The sequence below is a fragment of the Gossypium arboreum genome, chromosome 11 (assembly GCF_025698485.1).
Source record: "Gossypium arboreum isolate Shixiya-1 chromosome 11, ASM2569848v2, whole genome shotgun sequence".
NCBI lineage: Eukaryota > Viridiplantae > Streptophyta > Magnoliopsida > Malvales > Malvaceae > Gossypium > Gossypium arboreum.
This window is the reverse complement of record NC_069080.1, coordinates 67,204,624-67,228,590: the sequence shown is the minus strand read 5'-3', so window position 1 is coordinate 67,228,590 and position 23,967 is coordinate 67,204,624. Positions and strand designations below refer to the sequence as shown.

The window sequence follows — 23,967 nt, the reverse complement described above, 5'->3', positions numbered from 1 at the left end:
TTTTATGCTTAAAGTATCTACAACACAAGTTTTGCAACTTATTCAATTTAGTCCCTAAAGTCAAATTGGACATCTTTCACATAAAATTTCTTCATGAAATTTTCACACAAGCATGTAATCATATCATAGACCTTATAATAGTCATAAAATAATGATTTCTACTTTGAATCTGTGGTCTTGAAACCACTATTCTGACTAAGCCCTAATTCAGGATGTTACAATGTGAATCTAGCAAACCTGACTAAGCTAGTGTACTTTCTACTTTACCACAAACGAACCTCAGCCTGGCGAACCTCACACAACACCACACCTCCGTTGAACATACATGAGACGCACAAAGAAAGTTCAGAACTATTGATTACCCAATTGTTCTAAAATGTCATATTCTCAGACGTCACATCAAATCTCAATGTCAGTAATCCCTAAAGAAGTAGATAATCTTGTATCCCACTATAAAAGGGCCTATGTAATAGTTCAGAAGACACTTCTTTCGGACACTTCTTCTTTCTAACAACACTCTCAGAAACTATCCATCTATAGTAGCTTTCCACATTATCTATAGATGAACCACCAATTCGACCACCACTTTCTTACCCTGTCAATCTAATTGGTTAACAACAAGTAATTTTTCAATACAATACTTTTCAATATTTAATGGTGTTAATGGAGAAATTGCAAGGAAGTTAATGGTTTTAGAATAATTTATTATATAATTAAATATTTTTTCAAAATTGTTAAATTTTGATTAGTTTAAATTTTACATCGGAGTTAATGGTTTTAATTTTTTTATTTAAATTTTGATTAGTCTAAAAATTTTCAATGCTAACAAAATTTTCAATGCGACTTTATATTCTACATCTGTTTTTGATTAAATAATTTCCCCTATTTTCTAGATTTGTTTTTTAATCAAATCCATGCATCATACAATATATATTAGGGTTAATGCACTATTTGCCCCTCAGAGTTTTACCCAATTATCACCTTAGTACTAGAAGAAATATTTTTATTAGTTTGGTAGATGAATTTTTCAATCGGTTATCAGTTTGTCCAGCCGTTAACAGTGTTAAAAATGGTGACCTGACACATTAGAAATACGCCATGCCACGTCAACTTAACTTTAATTTTCAAAAATGAATTCAAAAAAGAAATAGGATAAACAAGAACATTAGTAAAAAAATCATTAAAATTCTCATTTTCTTTAAAAATAAAATAAAGTATAGAATTATATAAAACCCCAAAACTTAAAACTTATTTATTATTTTAAAATACATAAAACACAAAAAGAGATAAAGTACAAAATTGTCAACATATTCAAAAAATCTAATTTTTTTAACAAATCCGAAAAATATATAGAAAGTTGTATAAAATCTCCAGAAATAACAAAAATAATTTTTGTTCAAAAATACACGAGGTTAAAAAAGTGTGAAAATACAAGAAGCGTAATTCTTTTATTTTATTTTATAAAATCAGTAAAAATATGGCTTTAGATTTTCATTCACATATTTTAAAGCTTTCCATATTTTATTTCTGATTTAAAAAAGGTTGAGATTTTTTGAATTTTTGATAACTTTTGTAATTTCGCTTTTTAAAATTTTTTATGTATTTTTAAAATGTAAAATATATATTTTTAAATTTTAGAAATTTTATATAACTTTTCATATATTTGTCTGATTTGTTAAAAAATATGAGATTTTTCTGAATATGTTTATTTTTTTTATATTTTCTCTCTTCTTTGTGTTTTATGTATTTGTAAAAATAAAAATAAATATTTTTAATTTCTAGGAGTTTTATATAATTTTAATTTTTTTCTAATTATTTTAAAATTTGAGATTTTTTGATCTTCTTTTCTTTTTTAATTTATTTTAGAAAATAAAGTTGTGTGATGTGGTGCACACTGAACGTGCCATGTCACCTCTTTTTAATGTCCGATTGAGATAAACTAGTAACGGACTAAAACTAAAGTATTAAATTGATACAATTTTTTTAAAAAATCAAAATAATAAGTGAGTGTAACTTTAGGTGCAACTAATATATTAACCATATATTTTTCTTATTAGACTATTAGAGTTAATGGAAAATTACAAGAAATTTTAAAACAAAATTTCAAGTTTTTAAAAAATTTTACATGGATGTTTATTTTGTTTAAAAATGTTTGCGAACAAATAAGGTTTTAAATTTAAAATCTTGAAAATATAATTTTAAAATCCCAAGTAATTTTCTTTTTTAGAATCCCAAATTTTCCATTTTATCATAAAAATTAAAATTAATTCTAAAAAGGAAAATGATTTTTTTGTAAAAATCCAAAATTTTCCACTAAAAACCTAAGTAACTCTCTATAAACCCTCATGTTTTTCCTTTTACTTAAAAACTAAAATTAATTATAAGAAAAGAAAAATAAATTATTTTTAAAATTGATAAAATGATGGAAAAATGAAATTTTTTAAAGTTAAGTGACATAAAATAATATTGAATTAATAGCGAGTAATCAAAGTAAAAATTTTTAAAGTTAGCGATTGAGATAAAATAATTGTAAGCCACAGTGTCTGATTTGTGATTTGTTTTATTTTTAATGTCTAAAATGAAAATTTATGGAAATTATATCACCACTGTGTAGTATAGCCTTAAACAAGATAGAAATTGTTTTGCAAGTCAAGGTTATTACCGGAAAACTCAAAAAAAGAAAATCCAAAATCTCTAAATTCTTTTCTTTGTTTTCTTTCTGTTTTCTTGCAAAATTAAGAAAAGAAAAGAATCCATATGTAAAATAATAGAAAAAATATACATACTGAATTACTGATGTTGAAATTCCGCTGGAAGAACCATAAAAAAGACATCAGTATCAGCTTCAAGAATCAGAGGAGAGAAATTCGAGATTGCTCCTTTTTCTCTCTATAAATTTCTAGGTGTTAAGACTCCGTCTTAATTAATTATTATTATCGAAAACGGCTATTTCCTCTGTTTATTTGTTAATCGACAATGAGCGATCAATCGGAGGAATTGCCTCTCATGGCTCCCCCACCGATCACCGAGCCCAGCGAGATCGACCTCGAGGCCGGTCCAGCCGATCAAATTCAGTGTCGAATTTGCCTCGAAACCGACGGTATGTTCTACTTTTAAACCCTATTTCCTCAAATTTAACTTCCTTTTTTTAAAGAAATTTTAAAAAATTGGTTTCATCGATTGTGCTATGAATCACGATCACTTTGCTTATTTTAAGCCTTCCTCTCGAAAAAATTCTGCTCTTTTTTTGCCTTCAAAATTCAACTACGTACATCACTCTAGTATAACGGGTTCAATTTTTTCGTTTGGCGACCGAACTGATTGGATTATTAAACGAATTTACAGAAGATAAAAATAGCAATTTAATTATTTTCAATTCCCTTTTTTTATTTTAAATAATTCCTTCGCAGTAATTTTTTTTGGTCATCCTACACAGTAATGTTTAATAATTATTAAAAAAAGAAAACTTAATTTTTGTTGCTAAGGGTGTTGTTTGAAGGAACTTGTGCTAATAACTAGTTCAATGTGCAATTGTTTTCCTCAGGTAGAGATTTTATTGCTCCTTGCAAGTGCAAAGGAACATCAAAATATGTACATCGGGAATGTTTAGATCATTGGCGAGCTGTAAAGGTATAAACACTGATACCCTTTTCTTCATTTTTGAACAGTGAAATTGGAGTGCTTTATACTTTACTTGTACTATGGTTTCACTGGCGTCTGTAGGAGTGCGTTTCTTTACAGCTGTTATTTCATTGCTTGAACTAAATTTCAATGCTAGTGTTGCTGTGTTAGTTTCTGGATGGCAATTGTTCTGATAATCTAGATTCAATTTCTTTTTTCTGCCTGTTTCTTATAATGGAGTAAAAAGTTAGACAATCATACAACATAAAAAAAGATATATACCTGCAACATTAGTCCTTTGTTCAGTAATGGAAACAAAAATTGCGTTTACTTTATATCCCCCCCCCCCCCCCAAAAAAAAATTTCAACAAGTTTAGTGAATTTAACTTAAGGGGAGCCTTCTCCTAGTCTTTTCCCCTCCATTGTGATAATTAAAATAACTCTTTCATGGCACAAGCATTGCAGATCTTGTGTGCTGACAATTGGATCAATAATGAAATCACAAAGATAAAAAGTTGGGAACAAATTCCAATTCATGTTAAATCTATTTGTGTAATGTGGTCAGATATCAGCTTCATTCTATATAAAAATTCATTATATTAATGAGGATTGTGGTTGCAGACCGAATAGCAGTTACTCCCAGCCCAATCTAACAAATGCAGTTGATCTTGATCTTGATCCTGATCAAGGACAAAGGCATAAAGTATTAAGTGTTTGTCTATTGTGTAAAGTTTAACCTACTAGCAATTTGATACCGGTTACCAATTTGCCTTGATCAAAGACAAAGACAAAGGCATAATGATTTCAGGTTACTTTGATAGCTTCCAATATAGTCCATCTTAAAGTGTCCCTAACAGGAATTTGGAGAACGTCATGCTGTATTGCTTGAAAATTGAAATAACCTCAAGCATAACATGTAACTCCAAACATTGAATAATCAACTCAAAAACCAAGGACGTTATACTAAAATTTAATAGAATTTTGAGAAATGCAGCTATATTACATTTTCTGAGACACTAATTGCTTTATAAATAGCATAGTAGTTGTTGAATATGGTTCGGTCTATTACAGTTGTTCTTGGATAATCCCTTGGAAAAGATCAGAGGAAAAGTTTATAGGTAAATTGTTTGTACATTTATACAACATTTACAACAATCAATAAAACTTAAACAAGAATTAACCTATGTTACCTTCTTGAAGGCTACCTTTACCTATTAGTAGATAGGACAAAGTTGATTAAGTGCTTTGGATATTTTTGGACAAGGTGCATTTGATTAGGCGCTTGCTTGGTGTGCCTAGGCACACTTTTTGTTAAGGTGTTAGGCATTAAAAGAATCAGTTTGGTTGAAGCTCTCTTTAATTTAATTTGTTTTGAACTTTACTTTTCACTAGATGCACCTTTAATAGTGAGAAAGGGATAACATCTAACTTTCTGCTTTTCGTTATTTGAGTACACAACAATACACATAAGATCATAAGGAAATCATGTATGTTGACCAACAATAGAAAAAGAAAATTGTGCATGTTTTATGGATAAACTTGGCCTGTTTTAGAGTTTGTTATCTTAATCGTATATCATAAGCATATTTCATACATACACACAGAGGGACACATGAAAACACACATGCATTTGCACCTTATTTCACTTAGGCAATGTAAGGATTCTAGTGTCTAGAGTGCACCTTGTGCCCTTCACAACACTGGCTGGGTCAGTGTGGTCAAGGGCACTAGGTGCACACAAGGCGCGAAGTCCTCTATATAGCCTGAGGTGCAAGGTGCAAAAAAAAAATAAATAAATAAAAAAAAAAGAGCTCAAAAGCTCGTCTAAGTAAAGGTGCATACGTATTTATGTTACATTATGGTTGGTCATTGTTCTCAAGTCTTCAACATTACATTACAATAATATTAAAATATATACATCAATCTTTGCTCCAAATGCATATTACAAAATTATTGAAAAAATTACAATAGAAGAAAATAAAAATAGAGAAGGAGAAAAGAATTAAAGGAAAAAGAAATAATAGAATAGATAGAGAATAAAAACAAATGTTTACCTTTTGCTTGGTAGTGTTGGTATTTGGTTTTGAAGAGAAATGTTCAAGGGAGATTGAAGTTTTGAGTTTTGATGATTTAATGAAGTTTTAACAAAGTTTTGAGAAGTCTAGTTGTTTTATAATTGATAAATTTAAAGAAATAATAGCATTTTGAGTTTTAAAATAAAAAATATATATATAAAAAGAAGTTAAAAGTCGACTTAAGTGAAGGAAATAATGATATTTGAGTTTTTTAAATAGAAAATAAAAGGGAAACTTAAAAGTTAACAGTCAGCTGTAGTGGGTATTTTGATTTTTTTTTCTTTCTATTTAGTGGGTATTTGAATTTTAAAATAACAATAATAATAAAAGAATCTTAAGAATTGGCTCCATTGCTTCACTCAAGCTAGCTTTTTTTCCGCCCATTGTTGAAGTCCAAAGTGCAATAAAGTGCACTAGGGCAAGCGCCCAATAAAATAGCTTCGCCTGAGAAGGTTGAAGGAGAAATCTTGATTTCATGGTGCACCTTAGCACAGCCTATGTGAGTGCCTTAATAACAGTGGGTTGGTTATGCTTGTGACCACAATAGAATGATGATCAGTTATCAGGGGGGAATTAGATATTGGCAAAACTAACATCTGTGTGTGTCTTTCATGGGCATAACACTTTTCTCCTTCTTCCTAGCTACCATATCTCATTATTTCTATTCTTTTTCCAGGAAGGATTTGCATTTGCTCATTGCACAACCTGTAAAGCTCCTTATCATTTGAGAGTTCATGTTGCTGCTGATAGGAAATGGCGGACTTTGAAATTCCGTTTTTTTGTGACGAGAGACATTTTATCCATATTTCTGGCGGTTCAACTAGTATGTAGTCTGTTCTTGATTGTCTGCCATTGTTAGTTTTCTTCTATTCTAAATATGTTTCTTATTTATAATGCTTGGATCTTTTGTCAATTGTGTTCAGGTCATTGCTTCACTTGCATATTTGGTCTATCTAATTGATGGTTACCAGCAGTCATGGCTCCGTCTTGCATGGGGTTTTGATAGCGAGCTTAGTTTCTATTACATATGTGGTAAAATCTCAATAACCTGAAGTGATATGTTGTTTGTCTTTAAAATAACAGGATTTGTTAGTTTGTCTTTTGGGTTATTGATTGATACATAGGATGATAGGAGGAATCTGGCTTACCTAAGTTTGATCACTTATTTGTTTTCAAAATTTATTAATTACTGCAATGGATTGAGCAACTTGAGTATATTTCACAAACTTTCTTATCGCATATTGTTGCTTCCCTTAGAAAAATTTGGAATGCTTTTCTTACATGTCCCTCAGTTTCTCAAACTGATACAGTTCCTAACGTGCAAATACTAAATGTAACATTGGAAGGGCTTATGTTATATGGGAGGTTGCTGCATGCAAGATCTGGCTCATGTTAATAGATGGATAATAATTAGTGCTAAATCCTTGATTGTGACCTAAATTTCATATATTTGCTGGCAAGTTTATTTGTATTACTGAAGTTTCCGTCTGTATTGAACCCAGCAATAAATTTCTTGTTTCATGCAGCAACCCATGTGTTGAGATCCGTTTTTAACATGGAAGAAACTAATCAATTGAAAATTCGTATGCAGTCAAGACATGGAATTAGTCATTATAAAGTGTAAAAGTTAAATATTGAGATATAGTTTTAGCTACAAGGTTTGACTAAAATAATATAAGGTCCTTAACCAAAATAAGTTGTTAATATTTTTCCTTTGTTAGATCACTTAAAAAAATAAGTTTATTGGTTACCTCCCATGAAGGAAAGGAGCTTTATAGGTTAAATATATCCTCAGTCAAGAAAGAAATCTTTAGAGGTTGAGGTATCTTAACCAAGTAAAGAGGTTATTATAGGTTTAGTATTTGAACCCAGAAAGAATTGGTTATGACCTGAAATTAATCAAGCAATTAATCATTATAAACTGTATAGTTAAATATAGTTTTAGCTTAAAGGTTTGACCAAAATAATGTGGTTCTTAACCAAAATAAGTTGTTAATATTTGTCCTTGCTTAGATTATCTAACCAAATGAAGAAGTTTATTGGTTGAGTATCTTAATGAAGTGGTGTGGTTTAGGGGAGAACAGCAGTAACAGAAAGGATTAGGGTTGAACAAACAAGTAAAAAAGTTGGAACTCTAGAGAACTTAGGGTTTAAAACAAATCTAGTTTCTTTATTATAATTCAAAGATAATAATAAATCATTAATGCTGGCTGTTAAGCTTACAATTATTTATATAGCCTTTCTTTCTTGGAAGTAAAGTTATTAGGTTTTCTTGCAAATAAAGTTTATTCCTAGCCCTAGTTTTAAACCCTAAAGATAACTAATAACCCTTGTCATTCATAATATACCTAATACTTAATACGTAAATCTGAAATAATAAAATATTATAAAATAACTAAAAGCTTCTGTGTCATTCTCCCCAGCTTGGAAAACTCAACACCAGTGAGAAAACTTTCACAACATCAATATAATTTTCTAGATCAGCTCTCTGCAGCTTCTTCTTCATGTAATTGTCCTGATTCATATCAATGGTTGAAAAGCTTCTTCACAAGTAAAAATTGGAGTATGAGTCTGTTTTTCAGGTTTCCTCCTAACTTTACATTCCCAAGCAACTTAATTTGATAGATTTCCTGCTCAAGATTATAAGCTCCTTTAACCACTACAGAAAAGTAAACTTTCTGAACTCTTCCACCTTCCCTTTCTTCAACCTTGTCAATATATGCGAGAGGGATAATTAACCTCCAAATTCAGGATGTCAGTTGCACAACAGTCTCCACTCCTTTCCTGATTTCTACAGTTTCGATATGTAGCAACATAAGTAAATTTCAAGTCAACCACCAAAGAACTAGCTCCAAGATTGTTTAACTTTTCTGAAGCTTTGGAACTCTTAAAAACAACTACTGTAAAATACCTCTTACATAAAAAGCATTTCTGACCTGTCAAAGGATACACCGCTCAGACAAACAACAGATCGATCAAAAACCAATATTTCTACAGGAATATCATTAGGAGCAATGCTTCTATTATTTCCATGAGAAGTTCTAGGAGTCCCTTTCAAAGAAGGCTCCACCTCAATTCCAGAAAATATTTCAATCATAGTAGGACTTTCTTCTTTGGTTTCAGAATCATTAACAAAAGTCTTCATCTTACCTGCAACAAGTAGGACCGCTCTAGGATTATTACCATTAGTATCAGCTTTTGGATATTCTTTAAAACTAGGCCATAAGTTGGTTTTATCACTCTCTGCAATTTGAGGTATTTCCATTGGACTGGTAAAGTTAGGCTGAACACTAGTCTGTTTAATCACCACCAGAAGCAAGAGTTCCTTGAGAAACATCTTTCTTGTCACCAACACTTTGAGGCATGTACTATCAACCTCCATTTTACTCTTTGTAATTAATTTTTTATTTGGAATCTGTTTTGAACTGGCAACATTCTCTAAGCCAATATGGGTTTTGCACTCGGGTTTAAAAGAATTAGCTCTCTGAACAAAGCTCATAACGACAAGAGGTCCGTTGTTTTCCACACTGTTTTCTAGTTCCTTTGCACCAGCTTCAATAACATATACCTTTTTTTTCTTTCTTCTTTTGGAACATCACAAGCTGAAACAGCTTTTTCACGAGACGGTGCACTAATAGTTGATTTACCATCAAAATTTTCTTGTCTACCTCAAACATTGTCTTGCTTGATATATGAGCAGGAGGGGTATTCCTGCTCTCACATCCACAAGGTTTGCCAACTTTAGTTTTTGTTGAGCAGGTTTCAGAGAAAATTACAGCATTTAGAGTGATAAAACAAACTTATGAGCATGCTTTTTGCAAAGTCTAGTAGTCTGCCCACCTCACGATCCGCATAGATACGCTTAGCTTTTCTAACCACTAATAAAGGCCATCTATAGTCTTAAAAGTTGCCTTTGTTTCATCAACACTTCTCTATCTATTGTGGTGATAACCACAATATCATTCAACCAAGGTATTCCTACAAGAATATAATCCACATCCATAGTAACAATGTAACATCATGCAAGGAATGATCATCTAGGTCATACCACTCTTTAAAGAATGCTTCCATCTCTTCGACTTTATGTTGGGTATGGTGATGGTGAAGCTTCTTGTCGGAATGCATGCTAATCTCCTTATCACCACTTAAGGGAACATCTATTTTCACTACCTGATTTGATCTCATTATCGTTGTGTTTGATCTTCCTCATCAATTCACCTTCATAGATCTCATGGATCATGTTGAACATATTGGGGCCCTTGAACATGTTGGGGTTGAAATACAAGTCAGTCTCACATTGATCCCTAACTTGTTCAAAATCCTTCACATGAGCACTCAATGCCTTTTGTAGTGAAAATCGTTGGTCAAGTGCATCTGCCATGACACTAGACTCTTCTTCACCTTATGAACAATCAAGGGCTCTCCCTGAACTGGAAGTACATCTTCAATTTGTTCAGGATTTTCATCATAGGTAGGTTCTAACATATTATAATCTTGCTCTTCCACATGTATCTTGCCATGAAAACCAGCAACTTCAATATTGATTCCACCCTTGCTTAATCCAACGGCATACACCAACGGCTCCTCCAATCCACCTCGTACTTCACGATGTGCAGGTCCAACATCATGAAAGGGGCTTTCTTCATCACCAAAATCAGATTTATCAGCAAGACTACCTTTGAGTTTGTCAAACTGGTTGTGGGCACTTTTTGGAATCTCCATTTGGGTTTCTGCTTGTTCCTGTCGCAACCAAACATAACATGGACGTGACAATTCTTTGATCACACATCATATTGCAGCCAATTCCGTTTATCGACAGTGGTTTCCTCTTCCTTGATCTTTATCGTGTCCAACCATGGCTTCAAAGCAAACCATAATATAAACACTAGGATTTAATTAAGCTCTGATGCCAAAATTGGTGTGGTTTAAGAGAGAAAACAGCAACAATAGAAAGAATTAGGGCTGAACAAATGAGTAAGAAAAAGTTGCAACTCAGGAACTTAGGGTTTTAAAAAACCTTTAGTTTCTTTATAATAATTCAAAGAAAAAATAATAATAATAACAAAAATGCTGGCTGTTAAGCTTACAACTATTTATGTAACCCTTCTTTGTTGCAAGTAAAGCTATTAGGCTTTCTTGCAAATAAAATTTATTCTTGGGCCTAATTTTAAATCCTAAAGATAACTAATAACCCTGGTCATCAATAATACATCTAATACTTAATACATAAATCTGAAATAATAAAATATTGTAATATAATTAAAAGCTCCTGTGTCATGAAGGAAAGGAGCTTTATGGGCTGAGTCTTTCTCAACGAAGGAAGAAAACTTTATAGGTTGAGGTTTTTAACCACGTAAAGAGGTTAAGAGGTTTTTACAGATTGAGTTTTTGAACCTAAAAAGAATTAATTGATTTTCTCAACAAAAGAAAAAGCTTTAGGTTGAGTATTTCAACGAAGAAATAAGATTGATAGGTTAAGTGTCTTAACAAAGAAAAAAAGATTTATCAGTCGAGTTTTTGAAGAAGGAAAGAAGCTTTATCGGTTGAGTTTTTCAACAAGGGAAGAAGTTTTATAGGTTGATTATCAATTAAGAAAGAAGCTTTATTGATTTGAGTATTTCAACTAGAAATGCCTTGTATATTGAGTATCATAAAAGAATTAAAGTAATGTTTATGAAGGTAATTTAGTAGCAATAAGAAAACTTAATTAGAAAATATGGTTAATTGAACCAAGTAAGATTGTTTACTTATGACGCAACTAAATGGAGTTTTGCTAATTTTATTAGTTATATTCAATGTTGTAGGTTGTTAGGAAGATTATCTTGATTGATTTTCTTAAGTTGCTAGGTTTGATAGCCTAAGATTTCCATATTAAGAAGATAACAAAACATGAAAGTTTTAAGCTTTAAGAAATTTGATTAACTTTGATTAAGTTCTACAAGTTCGTAAGTTTAAAAGGATTGAACCTTAAAAAGTTTAAGCATTGGTCAAAGTTGAAAGTGAAACCAAAGAGACAGTCCTCCATTTCTCAAACAATGTGTCTCAACAAAAGCTATCTAATAGATTATATAAGTTGTCCAAGGAGATTGAGAAGTATATTGTCCTTGATTAAGTAGTATTTCACAAGATTAAGCATGTCATAAAGAAATAATATTGTAGCTTGAAAACTATAAGCTGACTAGAACAACCTAGAAAACTGAGCTTGAAAATCTGAACTGTCACCATTACTATTGTAGCTTCTTGAACATGGCTTGATTTTGTTATACTCAACTGATAGAACTTCTTTCCATAATTGAAATACTCAACCTATAAGCTACTTTTTCCGTTAATTTAGATATTCAACCTATAAAGCTACATTTCTTGGTTGAATCTTTAACCTATAAAGCTTATTTCCTTGGTTGAGAAACTCACCTATAAAGAGTTTTCATTGATTGAAAACACTGAACATATTTTCCTTGGCTTGAAACTACAATAAAGCTTTCTTCCTTGCTCAACCTATAAATATTTCTTCTTTTGTCAAGACTTGAGACACTAAACTTATAAAGTTTCCTTGTTTGAAGTACTGGACCCATAAAGCGTCCTCTTTTCGTTAATATTCTAACCAAGGACAAGAATTAACATATATATTTATATTGAATTAACTTTATGTTATCTTATAAATGAGAGTATATTTCAACATTTAAATTCACAACTTATAATGAGTAGTTGCTTGATTGATTTCATGTTTTAACTGATTAGAATTTTAATTGTTTAACTTTTTCTATCTTGAAAATGGTACCAACACGTTGTTAAATCATTTGTAGAAATCACAACTTATATTGCTGTGTTGTTTTCATTGTCTTTCATGTTACACTTAGTTATGTTCCAAAATTTTCTCTGTATTTATTTCTTTGAAATGTACCAAATGCTGCTGGGTGAACTGACTAGTTTGCTTGAATAAAACTTATATTTAACTGGTTTTTATGTATTTTTTACTTTTGCAAAATATCCATTATTTCATCTTGGGTATTGCTCTGTTATTGATAGTTTGGTTGTTGAATACAGGGGCACTGCTATTTTTTGCTTTGCTGGGGCTATCAGGGTGCTTTATTACATGCTATGATCGACGAGTGCGTAATGATTTGGCTCAGCCTTGTAGAGAATTATGCCTCTGTTGTTGTCAGCCTGGGTATAACTCTACTAATACTTGGAAACTATTACCGATGTTGATTTTTACTGTCATTTTGATATATTAGTATTCTTTATCATTACTCTGCTAAAACTTTGCCCTCTACGTATTGGTATGTTAAAGTAGAATGAGTTTATTACTTAAACAGGTCGCTGCCCTGATTTATCATCATTTACTTCATCTTCTCTCTCTTTCCCCTGTCCCTCCTCTGTGAAATGTTATGTCTCATAATTGATATAACAGAGTTTTTATGTTTATCTCAATTGTTACACCTCCAGATATTTTTCATCAAGTTCTTCATAATAGTCATAGTGTGCCAAATATTTTGCATGTGTTTTACCACTCCCCATCTCTTTTCTGAGTTCTGTGCAATGTGCTATTTACTTGTTCATTGCATAGAAACTTCTGAGCTTCCTTTGATCTGAAATGAAATTTGCACTCAAATTGTCAATTTTCGTATATTTGGAGGCATCAAATGCCTTTTTAACCCCTACTCCCCTGTTTCCTATTTTTTATTTACTGATATGACGTGCCATTTATCTGTCCATGAAATCATGACAAGGGAATATTAGCAATTGTTATGAAGTTAGCAAATATCTGTTTACTCCTACGATCGGTTTCGGAGACAAGTATGCATTCTACATGGGTATGGTTTTTAACTTTTCATGTGCTTGGAGGGTCCTTGAAGTTTCATATCATCATGCCCATGTCCACAAAATGCTTTGGACGCAGGTATTCCAAGAAAAATGAAGAGTCAGAGCAACATAAGTTTATTCCAGTTTAACCCTTTCAGAATTGTACATTATATATTAACATCCTCCAACCATGCTTAATGCTCATTGTGCTGCTGTATACATGTTCAGTACTTCAGTTGGAGCACAAAAGGATGCTTTAGCTGATGATGTCTTTAGATGTTCTGTAGCTATTACTGTATCTCTGACAGATCTGCACAGTTTTTCCTCTCTTTGGCACTTGTCATATTGTGCGTCTTTGGGTTTGCTTCCTTTTTACTTTAGGCATTGTTATTTATTTATTTATCATGTATCGTCTGCATAGTTTAGAAGAGTCCCTCCTATGTTGCACTTAAAGTTTGCAACATATGTTGGCTTCATTTTTGCTCATTCTAGTGATTTACCTAATTCTAAACCATTCTCTTCCTCCTTCCCTTTCCAGTGCTCCTCTCATTGGTTAGTCCTGGTGTTATGGGGTGCCATTGTTATTGCTGCTGAAACTAGGGCGGTGCCACTAGGGGAAATGGAATATAACTAAAAATTATCCGAATAAGTTTTCAGTACTAATGCATACTAGGATCTGATTTAGTTTAAAGCAGGTTGTTTTCACTTTTTATTTATTTTGATATACTAAGCTATTTAAGTGGTGCTAATGATGGGGCTGAAGTATATAAATTGTTACTAGGCAAAATCATTTAACTTCAAATGGTCAGTAAGAAGCTTCAGTATTTGATGGACTGCAGTTGCTTCGTATTTAGTTGATATATTAAGCTATTGAATAGGGTCTATTCATGGGGGTGAAGCACGTACATGTAATTTACTAATTAATTTATGGGAGTATTGGCCTATTAATTAGGTAATCCTAGTCAAATTATTAATCTGTTTATTCTCTTAACTTGTGTAGGATGTGTGCTGACTGCCACTTGCCTGGCACTCTTTGTATGTGGACTGACTGTACTACGTGCTTTGAAAGCTGTGCTAGTGCTGCTACTGAATGTGGTTGCCTAGGAGGTGCTGGTGAAGCAGGGCTTCCATTATTGTTCATAATGGCATTGATTGTGCTCGGACTATTTACGGTGATTGGCATATTTTATAGTGTTCTGGTTGCTACAATGGTTGGGCAAAGGATTTGGCAGCGTCACTATCACATACTCGCAAAAAGAATGCTGACAAAGGTGAATTGCGTTGACATTTCTTCAGTTTTGATTCATGTACTTCTGTATCATTAAGTACAATTCTTTACCGCAATAGGTCAACTAGGTCCAACCAAACTATTTGAGGAAGTTATTTTCTAGGTGCTTGCTTGTAGATGAATAAGCTACCCCTATAAGAAGACATGAAATGGAAAGGACTGAACATTACCACCTTGTCCCTGTTTGTTTTATGGTTAAAAGTTTTTCCATCACCATATCAGCTTCTATGATGGGATAGGCAAAAAGCTTAACTTAGGCTGTATGTAAGGATTGTCAGGAAATTTGGTGTTAATTGTGGCAATAGATCATATAATTTAGGTTTCTTTCTACATTTAGCTTGTGCGCCATTTCATGTGAAATATACCAACAGTGCTTATAGGTCCATCTATGCTGGTTGCATATATACTGTTCATTTTGCAAAACTTAGATGAAGTAGATTCTGAGAGGATGATATTTTCCATTCAAGTTACCTTTTTTTTTTTTTAATTGATTCATCAGTTACTTTATAAATTAGCTCCCAAACTTTGTTTCTCTAGAAATGTGCCTTTCTTTTTGTGCGTGTGGAATTGCTGTGTGGTTAACATGATTTGGTTTTGTGTGTACTCTAATAGGAATATGTTGTTGAGGATGTTGATGGTGAAATGAATGGATCTGACTGGTCTCCCCCCCCTCTCCCACCTGAGCATATTCAGCAGCTGAAAACACTTGGCCTTCTATGAGTTCAGAATTATATTGCCATTGACAAAAACAACATAATGTAAAGATGGACCGACTCCCCATTCTCGTAGGTCAGTCTTGACTACAGGCTTGTTATGAATCCACTTATTTCAACAAAAGTGTTTTATGCAGTTATCAAGCTAGAAAAGTTACGAAAGATTGTCAAAATCATTCAGTTAGAAGTCTGTGAATGATATTGTGGAGTTCTTAACACTTTCTTTTTGTTTCACCATATTATGGAAATGCTTGCCATTAGTTTCACTTCCATTATATATAACTGACAATATGCAATTCTCTCTTCCTGAGATTGGTTCCTTATCTGAATCTATTTTCATCCAAATGAAGCGTTTGTTCGCTGATTTGTTACCTGTGTACACTTTGCTAATGTATTTACCGACACTTGAATATGCAGCTTTGTATGTTTGCTGATGCCTTTCTCTCTTCGTTTGTGTCCGATATTTACTATCTTCCATACTTGTAATGAGCTTTATAGTAACTACTTAATATGTTATCTTCTGCATAAACCATGTCGCCTGCAGATTTTATGTGCTTTATGTAATAGGCCAAATTTGGCCTGGGCCCAATCAAATAATAAAACCAAAATATTAATAAGTCCAATGTTCAAGTCCAAATTACAAGATAAAACAGCAGGCTTAAAAAACCTAATAGGCCAATTAAAACTCAATTACCAGCCCAAAATTTAAAAAATTAACCCTAGCCTACTAACCCATAACATGTTCAGAAAACAAAATACCCTACCACATGCCTTTAGCTGTCGTTCCTCCCACGCACGCCAGCCATCACTCCACGTTTTGTCTGACATCACCTGCAACATGCAAGCAAAAGAAACAACATGCAAAAAGATAAAAAAATAATAGCTAATAGTTTATGAATCGGCTATAAAAGCCTTATTATAATTTTTTTATGAAGGCACACAAACAAACATTAGAAATAAAAAAAAAAAAAAAAGCATTAAAGGTGATTTTACTTCCACTCTCGTTTTAAGTTTTGATTTTATTTTTTTATTTTTATACGAAAACAATAAAAAGAAAAAGAGAGGAGACTTACTAATGGTCGATCTTCCGACTCCGCTAGTGACCGAGGCCATCATCGCCGATGAACGGTGACCTCTTTTTTATGTCGAGAAGTGCTTGAAACCCTAGAAGCGAAGGGTTTTCTTTTTGCTTCTTTTGGCGAGTGAAGCCATTTCCTTGAACAATCTACCCCAAATCGAAGTTTAGGGGGTCAAAAATATGAAAAACCCCTTTTCTTGAAAAAAACTCCAGCCACCGTACACGGTGGTCACTGTTGTCGTCGGCCGACGGCCACGTTGGACGGATGGTGGCCTAGTGGCCGGATAAGGAGAGCATCGGGAGGGGTTGAGAGAATTTCAAGTTTTTTTAAGAAAAGGGAGGGCTGAAATGAGGAAAATTAAAAAACTTGGGTTTAAATAGCAACCATTAAACGACGTCGTTTTGAAGGTTAAGTTCAGAGGCCAAAACGACGTCGTTTTGGCTTCTGACCCGAGACTTGACCCATTTGCCCTTAGGATCCGTGTGTTTTTGCGGTGAATGGGCTATTTGCGCGCGCGGTCCCTCCGCTTTTGCGATGTGTTTCGATTTAGTCCTTGTTTGTTTTTTTTTTCTTTTTTAATTTGGCCACAATTTTATTTTTGCTTCACTTTGGCCCATTTTGAAACGTTGCACATAAGGAATGGGAATAATTTCCCGATCGATCCCCCTTTTTTTGCGCGCATTCCATTTGGGTCCCTATTTAGGTTTTGTCGTTTTTTTGTTACAATTTATACCTTTAATTCCATTTTAGCTTCAATTTAGTCCTTTATTTAACTAATTTTATCTTTTTATATCTGTTTCAATTATTTATGTAATATTCTATTTAAAAGGAAATACCTAATTTAATATATCTTATTTATTTGTTTACTATTCTTTTACTCTTTTAATACTTAAATCTATTATGATTTGTCTTATATATATTTTTATTTACTATTCTTTACTTTTTAAACACTTAAACCTAATATTATTTTTACCTATTATATTTATGAGAAAGGATTGTATGAATACGGTGACGCTACGTCATACATATCCTTTCAATAGTTTTATGCCACATCAATATTGTTATCCGAATTTTAGGATTTTATCCTAAAAAATCAAATTCAAATTCAAATATCAAATTCGTGATAAGAATATCGATGTGGCATAAAACTATTGGAAAGGATATGATGATGTATGCCACCGTTTCATACAATCCTTTCTCAGTGTTTAAGTAAACGGTGAAACGTTTACTACATTTGTTCTTTCGCATATATGTTGTGTTGTGTTTCTTTTATTGGTTAGTTGCGTATATCTAAACACGATTTAAATTATTAATTGTGTTTAAACACATTATATTGTGTTAATTATATTATTTTTATATTTATTAAATATGTTGTATTTTTGTTGAATTTCCGTATAAAATTTAAAACATCACGAATTAATTAAATATTAATTTAGTTAAAAATAATGAATAATTTCCTCATTTTATAAATTAATAAATGTTATTTAAGAATATTTTACTTTTTTTTAATTTAATAACATATTAAAACTTAAACACAAGTCAAAATGATTTTTAAAATTTTAAGTTTATCAATTCAACTTACTACTCATTTGTTTTTGATATACTTTTTCTATAAATATATTTATTATACATTATTTTTCGCTCCAGTATCATAGTTTAATAATTATGATGGTGACTTCGTTCCATAGGCACATGCTACATTATTACATTGTCATAGATGGATATGGATGTTTATCTTTCTTTTTTTTTTTATATAACTTATGTACCATACAGTTAAATTATATTATTTGATTTGGTTATTTTCGGTTCCTTGATTATTAGAAATTTGAAAATTTTAGTCCTTCTTAAATGAAATTATTAAATTTATTAAATTTTATTATTTTTAAAATTTGATGTATCAAATATATCATCATATGTGTAATGTTATGTCAGTTTATGATTTTCATATATTACTCATAAAAACTTAATTAATAGATTTGACGGCCGTTGTCTACAATAAAATTGAAATTTGAAAATTAAAAATATAGCTATTAAGAAATATCTAGTTGGAGAATATAAACTAATCTATAACTTTATGCATAACGCAAGACTAATAACATAAGTTATCCAAACATATTTAACTGCGACCGTTGATTAGGACTAAAATTCATCAAATTAAAGTACAAGTACTAAATCCATAAGTCACACAAAGTACATAATCTAATTGCAGAATTTGACATATCTATACTATTTGTAAAACCTTTTACTAAGTTGGTGTCACCTATTACTCGAGTCTCAAATCAATTAGGAAATTACTTTAATGTCTCTCACATTTAAAATAACTTATTTTATCTGAGGATACCTTAGTCATTTTATTTTAACAAAAACCAATAAAAATATGCTTATAGTGATATTTGAACTCACGTAAATTAAATTGATAAAATATTAAATTTATTACTCAACTAGAGCTTCATTTTAATATAATTTATACATATTTTTAACATGTACAATTTATTATTTCCATTAGTTTTATATCTACGAACCACGATAAACAATTGTATAGCATTTAGTATTGTTAATCTTATGTGTTTAAATTTTGTATACTCACAATTTAATATATATTTTTATTCTAATATGGTGCATATTTTATGCGTTATTATGATTAATTAGTTTCAAACCATGCATTTCATTATTTATTGTATGTTATTTTTAAAACACATTTGTATTGTAAATTTGTGATTTTCACATGCATGTATGTGTGATAGGATTTTAGTATCTTAATATAACTTTTCACTCCTGTTGACGTGTCTCTAGTACAATTTTATGAGCAATTTTTAAATTAATTGAATATTTCTTTTCATTTAATAGTTATTCACTCTTTTTAAATTCAAGTAAATAAATTACTACCATTGAGGAAGAGAATTCGATAGTGAATAAAGTTAATTTCTTTTATATTAGTAACATAAAATTACTTTCAAAATTATTGTCTAAAAACTATCAAAATAAAGATTTATTTTTCTCATTGCTTCTATTGACACAATATTCTATCATCAGTTCACAACAAGAGGTTCCTATCTTGTACTCATTTCGTTTCTTTGAACTCGTGCAAAGAAACATAAACATGATTAATGGCTTTAGAAGTAATTACTGATTGATTTTTTTATCTTTCACTAAACAAGTTTCAATAACTAATAGTTCATTATCTTTCCCTTTCGAGACAAGGAAATCCTTGTACTCTTTGTATCCAACTCTAAGTGCCATTTTGTTCCAAAAGAAGCATTTGGACTTCAAGATGTCATTGGGCTTCACTCATTTCTTACTATTTTATTTGGGAAAAATCGAATTTTTAGCCATGTTCTTTCCCTTAACTTATTTTTTTCTTCCGTTTTAATGATAAGATGATTGCCAAGTTGGCTTTTGGTTTGGTTTGGACTGGTTGCCTACCATTCAACACCAACTTATAAAATTGCAACTCTTTCATGAGCTATGTAAGGGTTAAGTTGTTTGTTTCCTAAGCTGTAAGTAGCCCTAAAGTTTGCAAAGTATTTAGACATGGTTTTGAATACCATCTCAATTTTCATATTATAGTTTAGCTCAACCCCATTATTCTCCACTTCTGCAAAGAATCTTGTAACATCCCTTACCTGGACCAGTTGTCGGACCCGAGGCTCAGGATTCTATTATAGTTACTAGAATAGTCACACACAATTTACAACATTTAATCGAATTTAAATGAACAAATTATTCCAAACACAAGTATAATAGAAATTATAAGTATTTCAGGGACGAAATCGAGCTTCCAATCATTAATAGATTCGAGCATGAATAAGGACCGATTTGTAAATTTTAAAAACTTTAGAATTAGGTATCAATACATAGTAAGTGGTATCAATACTCCCATTAAGAAGTATCGATACTAAATATGGTATCGATACCGTTTTGGCAATCTGCCAAATTTGGAAATTTGGAACAAAACCATTTGTACCGATACCTTTAAAAAGTATCATTACTTAACAAATAAGTATCGATACTTTTATAGGTATCGATACCAATTTGGCAGTCTGTCCATTTTAAAAACTATTTATTTGGTAAAGTACTGATACCATGGTCCCTAGTATCGATACTTTACCTAGATGGCTAACTGAAAACACATTTCATGCTCAAACCAAATTCTAATCAAAAGATGGCTTAGACTGTAACATCCCTTACTTGTATTCGACGCCAGAACAGGGTACCAGGCATTACCAGACTTACCACTCAAACATTCATACAATTTCGAGTCATAAATTTGGGTCCAAATTAAAACCATTCACATTCAATCATAAAGTCCCTAGCACGAGCCTACGAGGCCCGAAACATGCTTTGGAAGTGGTTCTGGACTAAACTGAAAACTTTAAAATTTTTTACAAAACTTAGAAAATTTTCCACTAAATAGGGGTCACACGCCCGTGTGGGCAGGTCGTGTGGTCACACACGCCTGTGTCCCGACCCCATGTAACACTCTGTTTGTCACCCAAAAACAAATTGAAGACACACGGCCAAGTCACACGCTCGTGTCCTAGGCCATGTGGTTGATTTAAAATTTATGATTTTTCATTAAATAGGTGCAGGCTTCACATGGCCGGAGCACATGCCCGTGGGGCAAGCTGTGTGTCGCACACGGCCTAGACACACGCCCGTGTGTCTACCTGAGTGGACAAAAATAAGGCTATTTACCAAGCCATGTTGCCACCCTTTAACGCACACACCTACACAACATAACATAGCACCAATCCAAGCATATACATACATCCAACATCCACAACCAAGACATCAACACATCATTCATGAAAGGCATCATTTTATAAATATACTTATAACCAATATTGGCTCATTTCAAATGACCCTATACAAAATGAACTTCTAACCAATATAAGCCAGCACATTTGGCCAAAATAATTATGACACATAACAAAATAACCAAGTCCCCTATACATGCCATAACTCAAAATGCTGAATTCATTGGTACCAAAATAATTGTTGATAGTGTAAGTGGATCTCCGACGGTCTCTGAACCCCGAGCTAGCTTGGTGACACTATAAGACAAAGGAAAGGAAGGGAAGTAAGCTATATAGCTTAGTAAGTTCCTATGCAAATAATAAGCATCATAACCACACATTTAACATACAATTAACATGATGAAGATTAGCATGAATGTTATCAAAATCTCATAGTTATAACTTATTCAATCACAATCCTACCATGAGTTCATCACATATCGAGCTCATTACTTATGAGTTTTATGTACATACCTGTACCAACTCGCAACATAACTATATTCTTTCACAACTTTGACATTCCCGTTGAACACTCAGAATATTAACGGATACTCGGAAATCTTGAACACAAGTGCCATATATGTAGCTAAAGCTACCTCATATCTCATAATACATATGGGCTTGTTTTCAAGCTATTCACGGGCCTGCTCACATAAGCTATTAGTCAGGACGTAGCTACACAGTGCTGCTCACACAAGCTATCAGGTATCCGCAACACATGCCGGACTACCCAGCCACTGGTAGGACGTACGAGACCTGCACTCGGATTACATAATCACATATACACATGGGTTCCTAGTGACATGTCACTCGTATCCTATTCTATTCCTAAAGTTCAACCGGGATTTCTTACTTGTCAAAACTTTGTCGAATACATCCAAAGAGTCAATCACAATACATACAATATTAAAGCATTTAAAACATAAATATAACAATGCATTATTTACATACGAACTTACCTCGGTACAAAAATAGTAGAATTAGACCTAATCGTTAAATATTTTGTTTTTCCCCCATCTAGGTCCGAACCTCGTTTTTCTTGATCTATAATAAAAATTTTAACTAATTTCATACTCACATTATTATATTTAGCCCAAAAATCATATTATAGTAAAATTACATTTTTGCCCCTAATATTTCATATTTTTACAATTTAGTCCCTAGGCTCGTAAAATGAAATGTATTCAATTTATTCAAAACTCAAGCCTAGCTGAACCATTTTCATACTCATAGCAGCCTACATTTTCCAGTTAATCACACTTTTACTACTCATTTTATAAATTTTACAAATAAGTCCTTTTTAACATTTTTATCGAAAATCACTTAGCAAAAGTTATTTATCTAACACCAAACATGCATTTTCTACCATTAGACATCACAAAAATATCTAACATGGGTAAAATTTTAAACTTCATATTTCTTTCAATTAGTCCTTGAAATAGCTAGATTAGGTTACAAGGATCTCAAAAACATGAAAATCATTAAAAACGGGGCTAGAACGGACTTACAATCGAGCTTGGAAGCTTTGGCTAAAACCCTAGCTATGGTGACTCTTCAAATTCAGCACAAGGGAACTAAATTGGAGAAGATGACATCTTATTATTATTATTTTTGTCTTTATTACCCAAATGACCAAAATGCCCTTAATGCCAAACTTTGAAATTTCATCCTACCATGTCCATTTTTATCCAAATTAAAGTAAAATGGTATAATTACCATTTAAGGACCTCCAATTTAAAATTTCATAGCAATTAGACACCTCTAGCTTCTAGAACACACATTTTGCACATATTGCAATTTAGTCCTTTTAGCCAAATTGGACACATTATTGATAAAATTTCTTAACCAAATTTTCTCACGATCATTCAATCATACTGTAGACCATAAAAATATAATAAAAATAAATCTTCATACGTCAGATTTGTGGTCCCAAAATTACTGTTCTGATTTGGCCCTAAAACGGGCTGTTACATAAACATTGTCACGCCTCAAAATTTAGGGGGTTAATTGAAATAAATAACAAGAAATTGAATAGTCTTGATGGTTAAGTATCATTCCTATATCCTAGAGGTCTTAGGGTCAAGCCACTCCTATCCCATTTCCTTTTCTTTTATTTTCAGCGAACTAGGATGAAAACTGCACTAAAGTAAGTATTTTTAGAGTAAAAATTTAACAGGAAATAGGCTTTAGGCATACCGATTAAGAGCATGCCTCCCTCATTTGTTTACCCAAATTCAAGCCACCTTTTTCCCCAAAATGCAATTTTATTTTTGGCAGCTAAGGGAAAATTACTGTGCCGCCCCTAAGGTTTCCTAAATACTAGATATTTAGTACAATTTTTCCAATTATACTTGAATTATGTTTCTTTGCAAATCCCATTAGAGCTTTTCTTTCCTCTCCCTAATTCTTCTTATCTCTTTTTTTTTCCTCTCATTTACATGTAATAACCTGTTTTTAGTGAAATCGAAAGAGTAGTTTTGGGGCCACAAATCCGACTAGTAAAATTTTTATTTTATTTTCTATGGGACGTTAGTATGGTCATATTAAAATTTCGTTAAAAAATTTTGATATTTGCATGATTAACCAAGTAAC

General features: G+C 32.1%; 1 protein-coding gene and 1 long non-coding RNA gene across 2 annotated transcripts; one reads left to right on the top strand and one right to left on the bottom strand.

Annotated features, from left to right (window-relative positions):
• Positions 1-2,608: 2,608 nt before the first annotated feature.
• LOC108479428 (uncharacterized) lies at positions 2,609-15,782 on the top strand. Its single transcript, XM_017782010.2, has 7 exons — positions 2,609-3,100; positions 3,545-3,630; positions 6,373-6,519; positions 6,620-6,728; positions 12,741-12,864; positions 14,500-14,770; positions 15,400-15,782. The coding sequence occupies exons 1-7, from the start codon at positions 2,977-2,979 to the stop codon at positions 15,505-15,507; spliced, it is 969 nt and encodes a 322-aa protein (XP_017637499.1). The 5' UTR covers positions 2,609-2,976; the 3' UTR covers positions 15,508-15,782.
• Positions 15,783-16,094: 312 nt separating this feature from the next.
• LOC108479429 (uncharacterized) lies at positions 16,095-16,684 on the bottom strand. Its single transcript, XR_001870465.2, has 2 exons — positions 16,574-16,684; positions 16,095-16,331 (listed from the first exon to the last, which is right to left on the bottom strand). It is a non-coding gene; the product is annotated as an uncharacterized LOC108479429 (long non-coding RNA).
• Positions 16,685-23,967: the final 7,283 nt, after the last annotated feature.

Excerpts from the sequence above, each read along its gene's own strand:
- LOC108479428 (XM_017782010.2), top strand. The coding sequence starts at position 2,977 with ATGAGCGATCAATCGGAGGAATTGCCTCTCATGGCTCCCCCACCGATC. Across the intron at positions 6,729-12,740 it reads TAGTTTCTATTACATATGTG|GGGCACTGCTATTTTTTGCT; the intron begins GTAAAATCTCAA and ends TGTTGAATACAG. Across the intron at positions 14,771-15,399 it reads CAAAAAGAATGCTGACAAAG|GAATATGTTGTTGAGGATGT; the intron begins GTGAATTGCGTT and ends GTACTCTAATAG.